General features: G+C 43.4%; 3 protein-coding genes and 2 long non-coding RNA genes across 5 annotated transcripts in view; 4 read left to right on the top strand and 1 right to left on the bottom strand.

The window, feature by feature from the left end:
* The window catches only part of LOC310865366 (golgin subfamily A member 7B-like), a 42,420-nt gene extending 39,222 nt beyond the window's left edge, over nt 1-3,198 (top strand). Inside the window, exons 4-5 of the mRNA XM_083774455.1 lie at nt 1,283-1,384; nt 3,070-3,198. Of these exons, the coding sequence (XP_083630581.1) occupies nt 1,283-1,384; nt 3,070-3,156 (189 nt within the window). The 3' untranslated portion in view covers nt 3,157-3,198. The remainder of the gene's footprint in view (nt 1-1,282; nt 1,385-3,069) is intronic.
* Nucleotides 1-22,332, bottom strand: part of loxl4 (lysyl oxidase-like 4) — a 336,094-nt gene that overhangs the window by 123,313 nt on the left and 190,449 nt on the right. The window lies entirely within an intron of this gene.
* LOC310866224 lies at nt 15,997-17,551 on the top strand. Its single transcript, XR_014569903.1, has 3 exons — nt 15,997-16,068; nt 17,123-17,189; nt 17,478-17,551. It is a non-coding gene; the product is annotated as an uncharacterized lncRNA (long non-coding RNA).
* LOC310866277 lies at nt 17,970-19,195 on the top strand. Its single transcript, XR_014569909.1, has 3 exons — nt 17,970-18,090; nt 18,455-18,583; nt 19,137-19,195. It is a non-coding gene; the product is annotated as an uncharacterized lncRNA (long non-coding RNA).
* On the top strand, nt 19,390-21,285 carry LOC310865773 (uncharacterized protein; the record flags this gene model as incomplete). Its single annotated transcript, XM_083774980.1, has 3 exons — nt 19,390-19,557; nt 20,231-20,326; nt 20,892-21,285. 3 exons carry the CDS (start codon nt 19,390-19,392, stop codon nt 21,189-21,191), a joined length of 564 nt encoding a protein of 187 aa, XP_083631106.1. The 3' UTR covers nt 21,192-21,285.

Here is a 22,332-nt window from a genome sequence, read left to right as displayed (position 1 = left end):
ACAGGAGCTAACAGATGTTCTTCAGCATGACTGGCCATCAGTCAGCAGTTTCTGCATCGCTATCGGCAGTGACCTAAGACTGCATCAAGGCGGGTTGAGGCTGCGCAAGGCTGCTTTCTCTTCTTTTCATCACATCATAATCTCCTCTGAAACAAACTTTGTGTCTGACGGTAATTATGTGTATCTGTGTTTGTTTGCTTGTGTGCGTGCGTGCGCGCGTGCGTGCGTGTGTGCGTGTGTGTGTGTGTGTGTGCGTGCGTGCGTGCGTGCGTACGTGCCAATTTGTGCGTGCTTGCGTTGCGTTGCGTACATACATGTGTTCATGTCTGCACTGATGGATGGATGGAGCTAATTTAGCACTCAGCTTCACTTCACTGCTGCTGTGTAGCTCGGCCATGCACAGCTGATGCAATGCTCACTTGCAAAGTGGAGTTGAAAAGCATAGTGCCAGTGCAATCTAAATAAACTGTCTCTCACACATTTTCGAGCGTTTCCAAATTGCCCTGACAGTTCTCACTAAGCAACAGCAGCTAGCCAGAGAGAGAGAGAGAGAGAGAGAGAGAGAGAGAGAGAGAGAGAGAGAGAGAGAGAGAGAGAGAGAGAGAGAGAGAGAGAGATGTTCGGAATTAGGAAGGCGAGGGCTTCCAAATGGAACCGTCAGACTGAGGAAAAAGCTCAAAGTCGTCTGTTTCAGTTGTTTTAATTCATGGGGCCTTGCTCGGCGCGAGCGTCCTGGAACTGCGAGTGAAAGCTAAAAGTGCCGTTCCGTAATGGAATTACCCCGGCATTTAGATTAGATTGTTCAGCAAAAATAAAGGCCAGCAATGACCGGAGAGATCCGGTATCATGTGTCGTATGCTAACTATGCACAGACGAGGCCCGGGCACTCTAGTCATTTCTTCCATCTTTCATTTCTTCCACCCATGCAGGATGCCACTGGAGGGGGTTAAGCTCGCTGGAGTCCTGTCCTTGTTTTACCTCACTTTAGACACTCGGTTTATGGCACGCAGTACAGAGTGTGCTTTCAAAAGGCAGCATATCCTCTCTGTTGGGTGGAAACCTCATATGTTACTTTTCAGGATTCTAAGAAAATCGAAACCAGCAAAAGTAACAGATCGACGAGCGAAATAATTTGAGCTTGCAGATCGGCTATACTTGTGTGTGACACTGTGGTTTCTACCCCACAGTAACGATCTAAATATTATTTACTGTATGGCACTATAAAGCTTCTAAACCAAACTGTACGCTTGATAACAGTTGTTTTGTCCACGTGACCATCCAGGTGCTGAAGAAGATCTCAGGATACATCCAGGAGCAGAATGAGAAGATCTACGCACCCAGAGGTCTGCTGCTCACAGACCCTGTTGAGAGAGGCATGAGGGTGGTATCCTTCACTACTGCAGCTGAGCCCTCTGCCTGTTGTTTAACAGGATAGGATAGGATAGGATGGACAGGCAGTGATGGAAAAAGTTCTCACATTTTTTTTAATGCCATTGGCAATTTTGAATGGCCAGCTTTGAGAGTTTGTGTAAACACAAAGATTATGTAACACAAACATTGAAGAGGAAGGTGAGGACGCAAATAGTGATTGGCCGGAATGAGATGATGTAGGATGATAAGAGCAGTATCAATACTGCAATGTAGAAATACTCTGTTACAAGTAGAAGTCCTGTATTCAAAATGTACTTGAGTAAATGTACAAACGTGTAGTGGGGTAGAAGTATTTAAAATTGTATATACTGAAGAAAGTTTTTAAAAAATCGTCAAATCAAATTTGAGTAGAATTATACTCTGGGGTGAGTGTGGAAATATAGTGTCCCTCTCCGTCATCAAAGTTGCCCACCCAGCTGCTGTAGAGCTATGATGTATGTTCTTTATGCCGTTTGAGTTTCGAGAGAGAGAGAGAGAGAGAGAGATAGAGAGAGAGAGAGAGAGAGAGAGAATGTGTCCACTAGACCATCACACGCAGGCCTGGCTTCCAGGATGTGGAACAGGCTTTGCTTGGAGAACAGGAGAACAGGCTCCAACTCTCACACACACACACACAGGGCCAACCCGCGTATTACCTACGCTTATTAGTCAATACACTCGCACAATATGGTCTCTGTCTGACATAGACAGTATAAGTATACTGTAGACTGGCCTCCCAAATCCAAAATGGCAGCTCAGATCAAGACCACTTGACTAAATCTAAAGAATTCACTTTTTCATTCTTCAACCCAATCTTGATTATATATTTTTTTAAATTATACTCAAATACATTATTTTTTCCAGACTTGTAACAGAGTATATCTATCTACATTGAAGTATTGTTACTTTTACTTAAGTAAAACATTTGAGTACTTTTTCCACCACTGTCAAAAAGCCTAATATCTCCCCGAGCCAAGGAAGGGGGGGGGGGGGGGGGGGTTTCCCTTCAGGCCAGTGGAGAAGACATTTGGCTGATCCCGTACAGTAGACCTGGGGTACTTCCCACTGGCAACATCCACAATACATTTGGCACCATTAGGACAATAGTTTGTGAGTAGGCCCGGACAATCAAGACTCACAGACAGCCTTTGGACAGCTCACCTCCTATGGAGCCATGCTGTGAAAATACCCATGTGAATCATTATAATACAGTATTACTGTACTTAGCATTATAATGGAAGTAACAGTCCAAAAAATGTGGGAACCACTGCATTACACAACAAAAAACTAAACAAAGTTTGAGAACCACTGCGTTACACAACCTAACCAGTTGTCTTATTGTAGCAGAGTGTTCTTCTACACAGTATCATGTTCTTTAATGCAACATAGTCTATCGTTAAAAGAGAAAACCCCCACTTTTGATGTAGAGCATGTGGCTCTCAACCGTTTGTGGATCAGGGGCCACTTGGAAAGTGTTTCGCGGCCCACCCATCTCCATAACCCGGCTGCCGTGTTAAGCGATGGAATGGGTAGGCCGTGATGTGCATCTTCGTGCCCCCCACAGCGGGGTGGCCGACGGTAGAGGCGAAGAGAGAGAGGGGCATTATTATTATTATTGTCCATGTCGATTATGGTGATCCTTGACAGTGCATTGCTCAGATAGAGATCAGCGTGTTCGAGGACCGGGGCTCCGGCAGCACCACGCCCAGCAGTAGTGTGTCGTCGGCAGGAAGCGGCGGTCGGTGACTGGAGGGGCAGCACCAGGGCTACGGGTACCACCCCCACCACCACCACCAGAGGGGGGGCAGCGCGGGGGGACTCCCCAACATCCGCATGCTGAAACATGAGAGCACCAGGTTCTAAGACCGGGGGGGAGAGCATTTAACTCTCCCTACCCTGCTGAGACCCAATGACCAGGAGCTGACACACGTCACGCACACCACACACGCACACACACACACACACACACACACACACACGCACACACACACGCACATGCACATGCACATGCACATGCACACATGCACATGCGTGCGCACAGTGGAGCAACGCAAGCACAAGAGAATGCGCATATACATTCGTCGGGCAGCAGCCACATGCACATACTGTATAGTGCCCAGGGTGTGTACGAGTGAATGTCACTCTTCTATAATATGCTATATTATTCATCATAACTTATTTCCCCTCCTAGTTTTTCCCCATTCACCTATTCATTCATTCTTCATTCCTCCGTCTCGGCGTCTTGTTTCCATGAGTCACGCCGTCTCCGTGTTTACAGTGGATTCGACAGGCTTTTGGTCCTGACTGGACCCGACCGATCCGTCAGAACCTCCATTGTTTGCATAAATTCAATTAGACATACTGTAGTGTACAGTTTACAGCAATGCGTACGTTTAGGTCTGTAACTCTACAAATGGACCAAGAGTTATGGTGGCCCTTGAAATTAAAAAGGTTTGAGAACCACTGAGTGATGTGATTGTAGGAGCATCATCTCTGAAAACACTGGTTCCGGAAACTCATCCAAATGTGATGATGGAAGCGATTGTGGTTCCTCAAATGTTGGATCCGGTCCGTTCCGGATTCCAGCCCTATGCGTGGCACGCTGTGACCTTGTAGTTCGGCTCTTGTCAGCAAACCTACACTGAGCGACTCGGATGCTGCGTTCACACTAACGGTGACGAAAGCTACAAAACGACCAAGCATGGCCAGCTTACGTTACGTTGCTGAGTCACTGTTGAAGTGTTGCATAAACCCAAAATAAATTAAATAAAAAGGGTCTGAGGCCTAAACAGCACAGGGAACTGATTAACTGCTAGAATGGGGTTTTCTTCCATTTACGGATTGCGATTCCGTGAGGATATATTGCAAAAGAATTGGCTTGGGCAAAACAAAAAAGTTAAATAGTGCCGCTTTAATATAAAACAAATTGTATAACAAAAAGGAAAAAAACGAAACAACACAAAATGTAACATGCTCTGAAAATGCACCCTTAGGAATTCTTCAAGTGGGACCTCCACTGATGCTGCTACGCGTCACACGCCCGTCACGCAGAACAAATTTAAACTCAAGTCTATATTATCTGCTGACATGTCGGCGCGTGTTCTGCCTCGCAAGACCTTTGAAGCGCTTTGAATGCCGGACCACATGCAGCAGCGTAGCCTCACGCGGAGATGCAAAAAAGAATAGTGAATGATTGCATTCATGTCAGGTAGAGTCGGGGTCGGTGGCCGTCCTGAACGCTGGCAAATTGGGCCCACCGTGGGACCGCTTAGATCCACGCTCCATGCTCCGTGCATCTGGCTTCAATATCAAACGGCTAGCAGAGAGAGAGAGAGAGAGAGAGAGAGAGAGAGCACCTCCGATTATTTATCCTGCTCGCTCGCTCACATGCACACTGCTGATCCACATCACAGCGGTAGGTCACAGTCCCCGTCCCCCCCACACACGCACGTACATACATACACATTCTCAGTGTTACTCTAGAGAGTGTACAAATGGAACCAAATGGACCCATACAGGGTTTTGCGTTCCTACGCATGCGCACACACACACACACACAGGCATGGAGCTGAACCAGCCACACAATGCTCCCTGTGGTCTCAGCTCATTGAGAATACAAGCAAACCCAGTCCCCTTCAAATACCATGCTATAGCTGCTGCTGCTACTGTTGTTTGCGTGCGTGCGTGCGTCTGCGTCCTTGTATCAGATGAACCAGTCTTCATACTGTATGACTAGAGAAATGAGCAGATCTAGCTCACAACACGTACAAAGCAGTGTTCATTTTGACAGCACATTTTGATTTAGTTTTAGTCAGTCTTCAAAAATTTAATTCAACTTAGTTTTAGACATCATTTTAGCAGCACATGTTCGCCAACCTTAACGCATGATCGCCAACCTCAATCCGGTCGCCAACCTTAACGCATCTTTGCCAACCTCAATCCGGTCGCCAACCTTAACGCATCTTCGCCAACCTCAATCCAGTGCCCACTTCACCATTTTTCAACCTACAGTATCTTCCTATAGGTCCTCAGTAATAATCATGATAAAATGGCACCATGTCCCATCATCAATGAGGAATCCATAGAAACTGCAGGCTTTCTAGTCCTGAAAAGTTTCAATGTGAAAATGGAAGCCATCGTTCTCACGATAATGAAAATCGAAACATTTTTGTAAATAAATTTGTTTTTGGTGGTTTCTGAACTGCCCACAGCCCTCCTATGAAAGACATTGTGCCATTTTATCATGATTATTAGAGAGGACCTATTACAGTATATGTGGTGAAGTGGTCCTTTAATGCATGTTCGCCAACCTTAATCCGGTCGTTTTCCGCATGTCGGACTATTGAGCCGTCGGAAAAGCATACGCACACCAAAAGATTAAATTTTATCCTAGGTTTAGTCGACTAAATATTATGCGATTTTTGTCTGCTGAAAATAGCTGATCTACAGAAATATCCGAGGTCGTAGATGTGCTATTTTAAGAGCGCAACCAACATACAATGTACTTATACTGGGTCTCTTCTCCGCTAATAGTCCGGCCCTCCCTAACATTTTAGTCTAGTTTTTATTTGTTGAAAAAGTTGTCAATATATTTAGTCTTCGTTTTCATCATCATAGCTTAGTTTATTTAGTTTTCGTCAAAAAACTGTCAATGATAGTTTTAGTCGACGGAACTAACACTGGTACAAAGTGTAAGCTAAGTAACGTGTACCTTACAAGGTCAAAGCACCTGATTACGTTTTGTGTCCTATACGGGATTCAAACCCGGGTCTTCCACATAGGATCCCAAACATCTACTGCCCAGGGGAGGGTAGACAGTGTTACAGTCAGTACCATCGCTACGCATACGCGCAATACGCACTGCGAGTAGGGAAACGCCGAGGGGGGCAACAAAATGTGCCAGGCCACAAACGGTGAAAGTAGCCGATCTGCATGAGAAAACGCAGCGCACTCGTCGGGAGGGGGGGCAGCACAAATATATCCGAGTAGGGCAACCAAATGGTCAGCTACGTCCCTGGTTACAGTATTTGTCGACCACCCTGCAACACCAGGATCTAAATGTTTCACTGGAAGAGTAGGGAGACTACGTGCAGATGTACAAGATATATTGCAGTAACATACTTAACCCATTAAGATCTGAGGCCGATTCTACAAAATGTCAAATGTTTCTGGAAAACGTACAGTATGTTGACCAGATGCAAACTCTTTTTTTTTTTGAATAGCCAAAATATAAAATATTGGTTAATGTGGTTAAAGTGCTAAAACAACACGGATGTTTTCCCTGTTTGAATGGGACTTAGACACCTCCGAGAGGGGTCCGCACACACATCCATCACCCTCCATGAAAACTGAGGGGTTCGCACACGCATCACATCACCCTCCATGAAAACTGACAGCCATGGAGAACATTCTGGAGGACGACCGCAGGGTTTCTGGGCCTCGGAACAGTCAGAGCCAGCGGGATCAATAACAGAATTCGGGTCACTCCTGCAAAACAAGATGGTGCATATTTAAATTTGGGAGACAGGACAAAAGCCTATTTATAAAAGTCGACATCTTCCCCACTTGAGAGAAGCCGGTACCGTACATTTACCAGTAACACTGGAATCCGAAATGAGGACCCTGTCACAATTACATATCTGCCATTTGGGTCTGGCTAAAATAGTTGAGGCTGTAAGCTGAGCACTGTTGTTCACCACTATTGCTACACCTATAGCCTTTGTATTGAATTTTGAATGGAAGTCTTGGTCAATCAATGCCATATGGAGTCTTCTCATTCCTCTCACTTATTTCCAAGTGGGTTTCTTGCGTAAATATAATATAATAAAACCTTATAATCTTGGCCATCCGCTGATTTTCACAGATTTCCATTTATTATCCTAAGTATGGTCACTGGTGTACTGGGAGTCATATCAGAGTGCCGCGCTCGTGCCGTCAGGCACAGTTCTAGCGCCCTCTAGGGTCAGGATGGAGAAATGCTCCCTCAACTTCTCAATATTCCGCTCATAAAGAATACAATATGTATCATACAACAAAACGGTGAAGTATAAATGGTCTTCATCCTTGGTTCTAGATGACTTTAAATAAAGAGTTCACAGTGATAAATATTACTTCACTTGGCTGCAATGGGTTTCAATGCCCAAATCTGCGTGAGGGGTGGGGGGTGCGTGTGCGCATGTTCATTCCTTTCCATTTTATTTGTGTGTGTGTGTGTTCATTCCATTTTATTTGACTGTTTGACACACAAACACACACACACACACACACACACACACACACGCACGCACTCCGACTCGCTCTCACTCACGCACAAACACACTAGTTACTGCCCCAGCCAAAAGGACCATTCTTGTGCTTGTGGCTCACAGCAGTTGCACTCCACTGTGCTCCACAGCCTCCTGTGCTCTGGACAGTGTCCATGTTTCATCTCTGTGTGTGATGATGGTTATACCCGACCTGGAGCTGATGTTACTGAACAAACGCAGACTGACCACTGCCTGCCATTAAGGAGGAGACGCGTAGACAAACCTATGGACTATATTATCCTGACAGTTTTCTGAAAAAGCTATGTTTTTTATGTCAGTCGTTCTTAAATTTTTCAAAAATAGCAGACCTACAAGCTCGTATGAGCTTGTAGATCTGCTATTTTTCAATAGCTATAAAGCATAGCATAATGCTAACACCAAAAGGGGTTACCGCCCAAAATGGGTTATGCAGTATGACGTGGACAAGAGAACAGCCCGACGCATAGTGTACACAGTCAAATCCTAAATGTAGAGGAAAGCTTTCAAAGGAAAACCTTTTGCCAATTTTCTAATTAAATCCCATTGATCTGACGTGAGAATTATTATAATATATACTGTGGCAAAAAGAACTTTACCCAATGTCGTCTGTGCTCAATATTTCTCTGTGAATACTGTACATATTCTGCGAATATACACAGAAGACATAGGGATATTTTTTGCCACATTATATTATTGATCTCCTCACATTGAAAGATTTATTGTGAAAATGTGAGTTTTTGATATTGAACTCTGTGTGACAAATGGATGAATTAAAGGATTTTACTGTACATGGAATGAATCGGAACAGGGATAGAACTTCCCTGATGATTTGTTTTACTACAAAACCCTATTTTGTCACAATTCCAAATCCCATTTTGTACCATTTTTGATAACACTGAATATACGCTGTGTAAATGGTGTGTAAATGGTGTGTAATATGGTGTCAAATGTAAGCATGTGCTCTGTAAAAAGCCTCATCTATGCTACGACGTACGAGTGGTGTCGCGCGACACATTGAGAGCTTGTAGATCTGATCTTTTCAGCGCGTAACACCTCCGTACGACAGAGGATAAATCAGTATATGGTTACTATCCACTTTCTTTTAGGAGACTCCCTAAAACCTGGTGTTTCACCTTGACGTCCCTTACACAGCGACGGCTCCAGAACATTGGGACTATCCAGCGTGTCACACAGTGTGCGATTGTTGCGTGGCCTAATGGCTGACGCACATTCTCTACATTCCGGGCACCCACGTTTTTTGTGAGTCCCCTAATTTTTTGTGGACGTAGTAATGTTTGTGAACGTGAATAATGATACCATAAAGGTGGCGATACTATTGGTGTCATTATATCAGAGAGGCGCATGTGATATTAAAGGAGATAACAGAGTCTATGATGACCATGATCTTCTATGATCCTCAGGGTGAAGTGAGTGTATCAGATGTATCATCTGCCATGTTCTCAAGTAAAGACTGCAAAACGGAAGCACTGTGTGTCAGTATAAATGGCATTATTATGATATGTAGCATGTTTATTCAGGAATTAGTTTGTGTTTTACTGCTTAAGAGAAACAGGACTCGATTCCAGAGGAAAATCCTCTTTGCTGGCAGAAGAAATAAGATTGAACGGAACAGGAGTGAGAGAGAGCGGAAAGATGAAGCCCAGATTTATAGTCCATTTTAATGTAAATCATTAGATGCCATATATTTATCTCTGTACTGTATCTGAATGTGCTGCAAATATACTTTCTGACTTGTAAAGTCGAGACCTATATATTATGCTGTTGTGACAAGTGGGAAATTATTCTGGCTGAAATATGTCTTCCTAAAATGTAAATGATGTCTTGGTACCAGCATTCCATAGCATTGTCGCCTCTGGGAAAACCTGAGCCGACTTTGTAATAGTCAGAATGCATAAACAAAGCAAGGACACAGTAAAATCGTTCAGTGTTTAAATTGACCAAAATGGAGGGTCCCCTTTCTTCCCTTTGTAAACTCTTGGAGTTAAATTAACATTGAGGATTTTACTGTGAACCAGATGGCTAGCAATTGAATCCCTGATCTCCAGACTAGAGTCACCTTATTCTTACTGCTGAGAGACTGAGGAATTTGTTATTTATCTACAGTAGATGATGTTTACGTAATGTTATTTATATATTCAACAAATATAATTCATGTAATTGACTTCTTTCTTTCCCCCCTTTGAAGCTGATTATTGTATACTTATGTTTGAGCTGTCACGGGCAGAAAAATAAAGTGTTGTATGAAGATGATTGAAAAAAAGCCCTTTATTGTGACGGCTAGTCACAACAGTGGGTTTGATGTTTAGTAACTGAATCCATGTTGCCTCTTCTTCTCTGACTTAGAATACACTTGTGAGTTTGTCTGAGTCTCCCCTCTCTCACACTTCCCAGGCCCATCCCGACCAAAGCTATCTGGTATCACAGCTATGGTGATAGGACCCAAACTGTACAAGTGTCTTTTTTTTGCTAAAACCACCCTTAGGGGAATAAGTAGGCCTACCTTTGACAAAGAAAACAGGTTTACGATGAACAAAAAGAATAATTTTGGACCTGCCAAAATGATTTAGGCCTATAAAGTTTGAGGGCCTATATTTGAGGGGGGGGGGGGGGGGTGTCTTTATTTGACACATTTGTTTTATTATGCGTCGACATTATTAATATGACCTTTATCGCAGAGGATTTGTCTGTGTAGATCCATCATGGCCTGCTCATATAAGGCCAACAGTTCTAGCTGTAGCGATAAGACTTTGGCACATGTACAGGCAGCTTGTTGAAGACGCAGTGGAGAAAGGGAGCTGATATTTGATCAAAGACACCGAGGAGGAGCGAGGAAACACTTCAACACCTGCAAAGAAAAGGTCGCCGTGCACACGCACCGTGCACACGCACCGTGCACACGCACCGTGCACACACCGCTCTCTGCCAGCCTATAGACGTCTTTCTCCTCGTCTATCTCCTGACTCCATCCATCACTTCTACCGCCACGAAGGAGGATGGCATATTTTAAATCCATACAATCCATTCGATGCCAGGCAGCATTTTCTCTTTTTCTATTATTCCCCCCCCCCCCCCCCCCCTAATGTATTCTGGGTTGTACATCACATCGCACACCAAGAATGGATCAGATCGAAGCTCACGCGTTGTATTGTGACGAGGACACCATGCAAACTCATCCACATCTAGACAAGAGGACACCATGCAAACTCATCCACATCTAGACAAGAGGACACCATGCAAACTCATCCACATCTAGACAAGAGGACACCATGCAAACTCATCCACATCTAGACAAGAGGACACCATGCAAACTCATCCACATCTAGACAAGAGGACACCATGCAAACTCATCCACATCTAGACAAGAGGACACCATGCAAACTCATCCACATCTAGACAAGAGGACACCATGCAAACTCATCCACATCTAGACAAGAGGACACCATGCAAACTCATCCACATCTAGACAAGAGGACACCATGCAAACTCATCCACATCTAGAGTGACAAGAGGACACCATGCAAACTCATCCACATCTAGAGTGACAAGAGGACACCATGCAAACTCATCCACATCTAGAGATCAAACTCATCCACATCTAGAGACAAGAGGACACCATGCAAACTCATCCACATCTAGAGATCAAACTCAGCCACATCTAGAGACAAGAGGACACCATGCAAACTCATCCACATCTAGAGACGTCACAGAACAGCAGGTTAACCACATACTGTGATAAACATGATTTGTGAGGTCACAGTAACCTTGAAATTTGACCTTTGACCACTTCGTATCAGTTCACCCTTGAGTCCAAGTGGACGTTGGTGTTCCTGAGATAGCCTAGAACGTTCTCCAGGTTTGACGTACGGCCGGATGGACATATACGGACGACTAGGGGTGGGGTTTTTTTAACTGACGGAACGCTATTTTAGTAACATCAAACGCACATCGTCTATTTTACCTTAATGTGTATACACAGTAGGAAACATGTTTGTATAGGGAATTCCTAGCTTAGTTTAAGTCTTTGTAAATCTTCACAAGGAATGCCTTAAATTATAGGAGCAGGAAACTAAAACTGGTGACTGAGGCATTGTTGCGTGCAGATACAGTAGGATACTGGCACCAGTCCTACTGAAACCAAAATGCTGTTACTTACCGTGTATGCGAGGAGTGAGGAAGTATTTGCACACTCAATTGTAAACCTGTTAGGCAAAGCAGCATTTTGGGTATACTTTACTTGGCGACGCGCCCAATACCATTTGAACCAAATGTAATGACGGCTAATTTTGGAATTTCTCCCCTACTCTATCACTGCCAAAATACAAAGCTCACTTGGTGGCCTTTACCACTCTCTTAGCTAGGCGTCTAATTTTGATGAAATGGAAGTCCTCCGCTCCCCCGTTCCATCTTCACTGGATTAGAGATGTCCACTTTATTAAATTAGAAATAATTAGATGCACCTTGAGAGGCTCGGTATTCAAGTTTGAGGACACATGGGCCCCCTTCCTCGCTCTGGTAAATAACTTACAGTTCCAAGCTATTCCAGATTGAATGAGTTTAAACCTGAATCTGAGCATGCTAGACGCAGCTGGTTTGTTCAGTATATTTATTATTATATGAGGAACTATGTGTGGAATGCAAAAACCTTTTTTTTTTTGAGGGGTGACCAATGACCATGCCATGTATTGTCTTGTCTTGTCGTATGTTTGTCTTGTTTGTTTTGTTTCAAAACTTGATTCAGGTTATGGGGTTTGTGACTGTCAGTGTCACTTCCCTGTTAGTGTAGGACATTTTTTTATTTTCATGCTACCACACTATTTTGCATAATGGTGGTTATATCTTACAGTATATGACATTTATATGTATTTGTAAACATATTAGGCCTATCATCTTTTTGGTATGTTCCGTATGGGTGTCACATATATTGTGTTGTTATTTGATTCACTGTATACCCTGAAATCTTGAATAAACAAAACTGTGAAAAAAAGAACATTATACCTGAAGGCCAGTCAATATTAGTCGAGCTTGTCTCATTTGATTTATATTTTCACTACTGAATGCAGGTTTAACAACATCAGGCCTGGATGAAATGGCTTCACTGTTTATCAATGATTAATGCTAATGATTGGTTCAAAACACACAGAGACAAACAGCGTATAGACTAGACGCAGACACATGGCGCGCGTCCACAGAATCATGCACGTTCGGTTTGTTGTTGTTAGAAAATGGTGTATAGAGATTTCTTTCTGATTCTCAACATTTGTTTTGAATATTTATCACACATGAAATTCCGTGCGCATGACTGGGCAGCCACAGAGCTCAGCCCAGCTGCCCCTTTGAAGGGTGAGCGAGAGAGAGAGAGAGAGAGAAGCGGGGAAACACGGTGGAAACTACACGGTCAAATCCAGAGTTTTAATTGATCCCTGAAAGTCTCAAAAATTGACCCATAAAGGATCCATCTTTATACTTTATACTCGATGTGGTGTTACTGTGTATATATGACTAGTCTATGACTTAGCCACACTTGATTTATTATGCTGTGCCTGCATGGCCTCAGGGCCACTCCTTTGAATCGATCCCCCCCCCCCCCCCCCCAGCCTAAGCCTGTTGGCTTTGGCATGGCCCTCCCCTTGGTTTATTTAACCTCCGTGTGACTGACAGCTGGACCTCGCCCCAGCGCCTCCCCCAATGCTACACGACGCTTAACATCGCCAGCTGGAAAACGTGTGGTTCCAGTTATAGAGCGTCACTTCTGATCACCCCGGGTAAATTGGTTAGACAGGGGTCATTGTGCGTTGTTTCCCCCCCTGTCAAATCCACTGCCACAGTCAAACAAACGGCCCTGTGTGGACTGTATTAAACTAGCCTCTCCGGGGCGGATGGAAACGGAGGTTGGGCCCATGGCCTCACGCAGAGTCCCGGGGTGAGGCAGGGATACGTGGCTGACTGGGGGAAGAGCTTTGAAGCGTTCTGTCCCTCTAGTCCACGTCCAACAACAAACACCAAGGCCACACAGAGAGAAAACGAGAAAACGAGAGAGACCATATGAGACATGGAGGGGGAAGGGGGGGGGGGGGGGGGGAATGAGAATCTGACGTTACAAAATGTTCTTCATCATGGGCACCCAATAAGAGTCCAAGGAGAGGAGTGATTGGGCAATAAAATGAAAAGAGTCCTGCTTTTCCATTCTGTTGATGATTGACATGTGACATGGTGCGAGGAGGAGTGGCAGGGCCATCCTCTCACACCCTCCCATCCCATGCCAGAAAGAACCCGATGGCTCCTATTTGTGTTTCTGCATGTGTCCATGTTTTCATGCGTGCGTATGCATGCGTGGGCGCACAAAATACAGGTGTGGGTGCACGCGTGTGCGGGTGGGTGGCATGCATGTGACGTAAAGCATGTACGTGCTTACTTCCATAAAGGTCGACATCACTGAATGGGCTTTTTATTCACCTTTGTGAGATGCCGTCCAAGGCAAGTAATCCCTTCATGGTCAGCGGCACACATCACAGTGTAACTGCTCCGCTATAACGCCCGGCGCGCAGCGCGGAACAACCCCGCGCTGTCCAGGAGCACACATGTACCAAAGCACGTCCCAACCTCTGAACCCGGCGGGGCGCTAAGGGTCTGACAAAAACCCATAGCACTTCTCTAGACAGGTACGTCAGTGGCGTGACAACCTTTCCAGTTTCCCAGAGGAGAGAGAAAGACGGCGTCACACACAAAGCCAATGCCCCGATGTTTCCAAGGAGGCCGTTTGGTTTGCCTGCTTCAAAGACGAGCTGCAGTCTCAGAGAAGTAATGTTGCATTCAAAGCAAATAAACCACCGCTGAAATGGACGACCTCCGCTACGTGATCTAAATCCTGCGTTCTCTCTAACGCGCTCCTCCTCTCCATGTCAGGTGGAAACCCATTCTATATACGAGTAAGACGCCCTGAGGGTGAGAAGCGACCTCACCCTAAAGGGGCGAGGTCGTAAAGGAAAACCTTTACCTATAATGATGACCTGACCAAAGTACGGATGGCAGGTTGAAAATGGTCAATCATTGAAAAGCATATGTGTCTGTGACCGACTAGCCACCACCCAGGGCAAGGAAGGACACAACACAGGGCAGCTTCCTTAAGCTTTATTCCTTTATTCCTTTATTCCCCCAAGTCAAGGAAATAACAATCTGAAAGCATCACAATATTAGTTTACACAGGAGAGCAGATGGCTCTCCACTCTCCGTGTTTGTGGTGATGACTGATTTAACCTGTTGTGCCTTGATCAAGTCCATGCACAACAGGTGCGCAGCCACACCCAGCTCTGAGTCCAGTTCTAGTTTGACGGTTCTAGTTTGCCAGGTGTGACTGCTTAAATCAGTCATCCTCCATCTCACAGTGTCCTTTTAGAGGACAACTGAGGGAGACAGCATGGTCGAGTCTGGTGCAAACGCACAGGTCCTGGACCTGGTGAGAGCAGGAGTGGACCTGGTGAGACGTAGGACGGGCCCGGACAGGAGTCAACCCACAGAGCCTAGTCCTTCCACGCACCAGAATGGTGCCTCCCAGCAGAGTAGTTCCAACGGATTGTGTGTCCCTGGTCTTTCCCTAGTGGGACTGATCGAGGGTAGCTACTGGGACGTAAAGTCGGGACTTGATCACCCTGGCTGGGTCCTCCAAGTGAGGGGTATGATTTTTCGCGAGACACGAAACCCTGATGACCTTGGGATACAGTACATCACTGAGGATCACTCATCAGTGTTTAGTATTTTCTTTTTTGCTTCTTTGAGACCGCACCAATGCAACTACACTCAAAAAAGTAAAACAATCGCCTTGTAAGTACGACTATTAAAAAAAGGTATATTAGCTTAATAAAATCTGTGAATATCACTTATGGGATCCTTTTAGTTGGATATACAATAATTAATGAGTAAAAATCCAACTGTTATTTGTGAGTTAAATGTACATCTATTGTTTTAGTTCATTTCATGAAAATAAATGAGTATATGCCAAACTGGTAATATTGGTCAAATATATATACAAGTCTCAGTAAGTTTCCATCATAATATTTGAGAATGGAGTAATCATACAGATCAGTTTGAAGAAATGTAATTATTACTCATTCCTACCCAATATTATTAGTAGATACGGTATCTACTAATAATATTGGGTTGAAATGATCTAAGATACCCATTAGACACGCCTACCTGCCTCTTATTGGCCAGAGTTCATAACAGCGATGAAAGCCGGACCGATACGAGTCATCCCGAGTGGCAGGCTGGCAGCCAATGGCCATTACAAAATTTACAGCAGAAGCAGCAGCTGAGCCGCGCCACGCAAGTGAAGTTACAAGAGAAGTTCTCCTTCATGGTAAGTAGCCAGCTATCAAATGTTAATTAAATGTTGACCGTGTCTTCATACTTTTTTTTTGGACCGGACTAAAGCCATGGTTTACATGACGCTCGTATAGGGCTAGCAAAACTAACAACTGTCAAGACTAAAGAGTGCATGCTAATTTTCATTCAGCCCCACCATAACGTAACGCCTGTGGTCGTCGACACTATACACATAAACTACACATGTTTCAGCCATGTACATATACACAATATCATGTTAAAATGCATAGAATAGCCTACACATTATTTGCGAGGGAAAGTTCGCGCCGAACGGGAAGGGCTCAGGGCTGCATGGTAATTGTAGTTCATTTGACTTACGATTGTATGTATGGCTCACTGAAAGAACTATCAAAATGGCCGCTATAAACGCGGGCTTATTTATTATGTTGAATTCTATGCTGTAATACTAAACTAAACATGCTTCATCTATACAGTAAACGTTAGACGATAAGCTTGTTGTTTTGCGGTGCCTGCGTGCGGTTCATGTTTTACGTAGACCAGCAGTATAGGCTATAGGCTTGAGCTTTTAGAAATATTACTTTTGCTAAGGGGGACATAGACCAACAGGGGAGCCCACGACGGGACGGACGGCCGCGACCGGGCGTCGCTTAACGGGGGAGGATCATGAAGAAGTGACGCTGAGGAAGCGACGCCATGGGCCGTCGGAGCCCCCCCTAACCGACCGCAATAGGCGGAACGGGCTGGCGGGGCTGCGATATTAAACATTTTTCAGGGAGAACTCTTGGGGCCTCTACGCAGCTGCGTAGTTTGCGGTAGAATGGTGAATAAATCTGCAGGCAGCGTCAGACAGTGCAATTACATGTGGACATTGTCATCCAACACAATCATTGGAATTATAAACTGCATGTAACGAAATGCATTTAGATCAGTGCTAAATGTCTGTTAGCAAAAGTAATCATTCTAAAAACTCAAGCCTGCTTGTAGATGAGCTATATTTCCACATTTATGTTTTTAAAGTATACGGTGTAAAGTATACAGTTTAATGTTGGTTAATGTTTGTTTTGTAGACTGTTGAATAAATCACTGCAGCCAAGAGCCAACATCAGACAGAGTGGACATTGTCAACTATAGCCTGTAAGTCCAGTATCATTAAGGCATTTTATGTACTAGCCTACTACTAGCCAACTTCTTATGCTGCAATCACACTGGCAGATGCAAAAGATACAAAGCTACAAACATTGGCTGTATCTTCATGTCGCTCACTTCCATTACAAAATAATAGTAGACTAGACTGTATCTTTGCATCTGTCCGTGTGACTGTGATCGCAAGATTAGGTATTTGACTATTTATGGACTAAAGTCCTGTATAAAAATGTATGTTGCTTTGTCTGATCATGTGCATGTCTGCATATTTGTCTGTAGACTCTGTAGGCATCAATGTCTGGCTCCTTCTCTGTTTGATTCTCCTTCCCTGCTGCTGCCAACAATAAAGCCTCATCACTGCTTGACCTGGGTTCCAGGAGGTAACAACCGTAAAAAACACACACAATGTATTCATAATTTCATATATACATCGTTGCTGTTGGGCAGAAACCTCATATCTCCATATTTCAACGTTTGATGTTTTGTCACCAATACTACAGTGTCTGCACAAAAGTAACAATAAATAGCCGGTCTACAAGCTCACAGCATGTCTCATTGCGTTGTGTGCATGCTTGTAAATCTGCTATTTCAGCTTTTTGGGGGTTTTAAACTATTAGTCTTTCTGTTACATTTATAAATATTGAATCAATGAAAAGTATTGACAAGAGCTAAGGATTAAACAGTGTGCCTGATGGGAAATTAACAGGGTTTCATTTTTGTGTATTTAGTCTTATTTTCTACTGTCCATGTCTTCCAGCTACACCTCAACTCTTTGTCTCCCGGTATGCTGTCCTCTCTGCCTCCCGGTGGCTGTCCCCCAGGGCCAGGCATCTAGACTCATACAGACAGCAATTGAACAGTCTGGACAAACAAGTGACTGGATACCTTACTGGTACGACACTGTTTAATAATTGTTTTACAACCTTTCTATACAGTTATTCAACTATATTCCTGAAACATTGTGTTGCAGATAGTATTCATTTACCACTGCGTTGTCTGCTCGCTTAAAGTAGCAATAAATAGCCGATCTACAAGCTCACAGCATGTCTCATTGTGATGCGTTGTGTGCATGCTTGTAAATCTGCAATTTCAGCTTTTTGGGGGTTTTAAACTATTAGTCTTTGTGGCATTTATAAATATTGAATCAATGCAAAGTATTGACAAGAGCTAAGGATTGAACAGTGTGCCTGATGGGAAATTAACAGGGTTTCATTTTTGTGTATTTAGTCTTATTTTCTACTGTCCATGTCTTCCAGCTACACCTCAACTCTTTGTCTCCCGGTATGCTGTCCTCTTTGCCTCCCGGTGGCTGTCCCCCAGGCATCTAGACTCATACAGACAGCAATTCAACAGTCTGGACAAACAAGTGACTGGATACCTTACTGGTAGGACACTGTTTAATAATTGTTTTACAACCTTTCTATACAGTTATTCAACTATATTCCTGAAACATTGTGTTGCAGATATTATTCATTTACCACTGCGTTGTCTGCTCGCTGCCTTATATGAACACAGCTGCTTCAATAATTCTTCCCTGTGTAATATTTTGATCCTTGAGGAGGATAATTAAAATGTTGAATCATTGAGATTTTACAGTTGGGACTCAGTAGATGTAGTTTATCAGTGATATGGATTTGAGTGGTGCCTGACGGCTCCAACTGCTATGTCCATATGTATGTCCTGATGAGTACGAATTGGGGTTGATTGGGCTGATTCAGGTCACACACACAGCAGCCATAGTACAGTGTACAGTACGAGTTATACTGTAGAGTATGAGTTGTACAGTACAGTACGATGCATATAGTTGCATCGCTCAGTTCACACAGGTGTGATTTTTATAGATTAGTTGGTATGACAAATATTAGTCAAACTCATTTTTGAAAGAAACATTACATCAGTCTGTTGGTTCCCTGTTAACACCTAGTGTATCTCTTCTAGATGAGCGTCAAGGATGTAAAGGAGAGATGGCTGGCCTTGTTTGATGCTTCACAAGTGAGTAAATTGGATTCTTGTAGCAGGGTTCAACAGAAATGACATCCTGCATGTGACACACATTTACATTGTATTTAACCAATTGTACCCATTCCTGGAGCAACAGTGGTGGAAAATGGATGTACAAGATCACAATGTGTTTTGTTTTTCTCCCTTCCCCTCATCTGAGGTCAGCGCAGAGTTCAAGTTGATCACTACAATGAAGCTTGAGCCGAAATTCATGGACATGTTGGACCTCCACACACCTAAACTGGACCTCTACACACCTAAACTGGACCTCTACACACCTAAACTGCTGTCCATGTTCCAATCTAAGAGAGGTGCTGTAGGAGAGCCACATCGGGCAAAGAAGAGTGCTCTGCTTCAGGTAATAAACCATTTAGACCTGAGGATGATTCTTAAAAACGGCTTCTAAATCAGAAAATAGCAGATATGCAAGCTCACATTGCATCTCACTGAAGTCTGTGAACTTGCAGATCTTCTATTCTCGGTATTCATTCACTTTAAAAAGCTAGAACAAAGTTTGTGTTGTAATTTCCTTGACATGTTGTAACTTCACATGCGGGTGAGAAATGTTCCTCATTGACTTCCACTGTAGTATCTTGCCTGTAACGCAAACCTGTCAAATGTCCTAGATCAGTCCCATTAAGTTAATTACGATCACTTACTTTAGATACTAATGTATCCTAAACAGTCATCACTATGTCTCTGTCCTGTCCATTCCCTGATAGACGAAATGCATGTCTTAATAGTCTTGTCAGTACTAAACCCCTCTTATTCCTAAACTTCTTTGCTTTTTTACTATTTTGAAAAACATTTTTGTTCATTTAGATTGGCTAGTTGACCAATTTTGTTTTTCAAAAGAGTAAAAAAGGCAAAGAAGTTTCGGGATAATGTGTTTAGCACTGGTGGAAATGGGGCCCTAAATGCTAAAACTGTGTGCAGACAATTGAAACGGTAGACTTTAAAGTTGGTAAACAAAAGCCCAGCTTGAATGTGCAAAGTAATGCATTGTATTAAGGATAAAACTTTGTCTGCAGAGTGGAAACCCCATACAGCTAACCAGAGGAATCGTGATCAAGTGCCTCATCGACCATCTGGGAGAAGAGCCTGGTGCCCTGATCAAGGACGTTGAAGTTAGTAAAATAAAGTATTTAACAATTTGTAGTTTTAACTAATGTCATCATCATGGCTAATTGTGAGACAATATCTCAAACGTGCCAAGAACGGCAGAGTGAGGAGCTTGTTTTGTGAGAAAGTGTCCAGAGAATCAGGTTGTGAGATGGCATGTCTAGTGCTACTGCAGTTCAGACATGTGTTCCTACATACTAAGTAAGGTCACGATACACTCAGGTCTGCACTGCACATGGATACAAGTTCCATAGCAGCATAGACGGCAGCATGTCTTAATTATGGAAGCATGTTGTACAGCAAAAATAGCAGATCTACAAGGTCACAAATTGGCAATAGAATACATGTTTACAAGCTTCTTCCATGAACATGAATGGTCTCAATCTGGCCTCAATCTGTGATTTCTTCAACTGGTTGGCAGCAAACGTTTTCAATTGCAAACTCAAGACACTGACGGAGGTCCCACCCAGAGCAGGGAATTGTGCAACAGTAGTAACTGTTTAGAATGATAATACCGTGAACATCATTACGTTTTTCATTCATGAGATTCTATTTTTACAATGTGTGCAGGATGCTGGTGTCGATGTAGAAGAGGAGTTGTCGGGGGAACTGATGACTATCTACAGTCTGCAAACTCAATCACCAGCTGCTGATGTAGGTATTGTTATTGAGGGCATCCCTGTCCTCAACAACCTCGGCGATATTAGCAGAGCCTGCTGCTATCTCCTGGGACTGACCTACGTGTTTGACTTGAAGTACCCCAAGAAGTTCAAATACATCTTGGAGGTTTTTCAAAAGGTACTGCTTGGACTAGACCCTCAACAGCTTACACCCAAAGTGCAGACACTGAAAAAATGTCTGCTTGGCTAGTGTCCTGACTGACAACTTCAGTTTGAATGTTTTCAGTGGAAACAGATTAGTAGGGAACCACATCACATACGACACTGACTGATACTGCACTGTTCAAAAGGAAAGCCTATTGTATAAAGCATACAGCAGCATGTCAGATCTGTGCGTCTGACAGACTTGTTTTGAAGTGGAGGTGCTTATGTGTACACAGTGCATATAGCCAATTAGAATGTATTCATCTGTACAAACCTCACCGATAGACAGTAAAACGTTATTTTTATTTTTTCTATATTAAGAAATTCTTCCCCATTTGACCTTCCTGCTTTTTCTTTTTTTTTCTTATACAGTAATGGGTTATTGATTGCTCCAAGCACATTACTTTAAAAACTAACATTTGTTGCTTAAAGGGCCACAGTTCTTTTATACTTAATGTTCATTTGTCTGGGTCTTGTTAAATAATGCTTTTGGGGTTCATGTTTTTCGGTGCTGTACAATTTTACAACTACACCAGGTTTTAATTGTATGCGTGTTGGCTGTTGACCAACTATACTTTCAATATGGTGTCTGCATGTGACCATAGATGTTTTCAAAAAAGAATGGCAGCTATTTTTGCTATGATGAAGTAGCCTATCAAATTGTGTGTGTGTGGTATAGATAATCAAATTGTGTTTTCAGGTGTGTGCGCATGTTTGTAGATCGGCTAATTTGGGCACCGGCATGCAGGCAAATTAATTAACCTAAACCTAAAATGTTTATGTCAAGTATAGTGTGACGTGTGTGTGTGTGTGTGTGTGTGTGTGGGGGGGGGGGGGGGGGTAGACAATCAAATTGTGTGTGTGCGTGCGCGACTGCGCGTGTGTGTATACGGTATAGTTTCGGTGGGACACCGGCAGGTAATTCATTAAACCCAGCCTTGACTAAAAAAAAAGTCAAATGACCATCCTATCATGTTTGTCCTCTCAACTATAGTGTGCGTGGACTTTTGTTTTGTTTTATTTACCTGCCATGGGCAAGGAAAATGTTCTTTAATGTTGTTGCAGACAACAATTTGCACATTGTCTAAGGAAAATGTTCTGTTGCAGAGAATGCATACATTGTTTGTACTTATACGGCCCTATCTTTCGCCACTCCTTATCCCTGAACTTATTTGCCATTCTTTACT

This window comes from Protomyctophum parallelum (genome assembly GCF_964188405.1).
Source record: "Protomyctophum parallelum genome assembly, chromosome: 10".
Classification (NCBI taxonomy): Eukaryota; Metazoa; Chordata; class Actinopteri; order Myctophiformes; family Myctophidae; genus Protomyctophum; species Protomyctophum parallelum.
The sequence above is the reverse complement of the archived record's forward strand: the minus strand, read 5'-3'. Positions and strand labels throughout refer to the sequence as shown.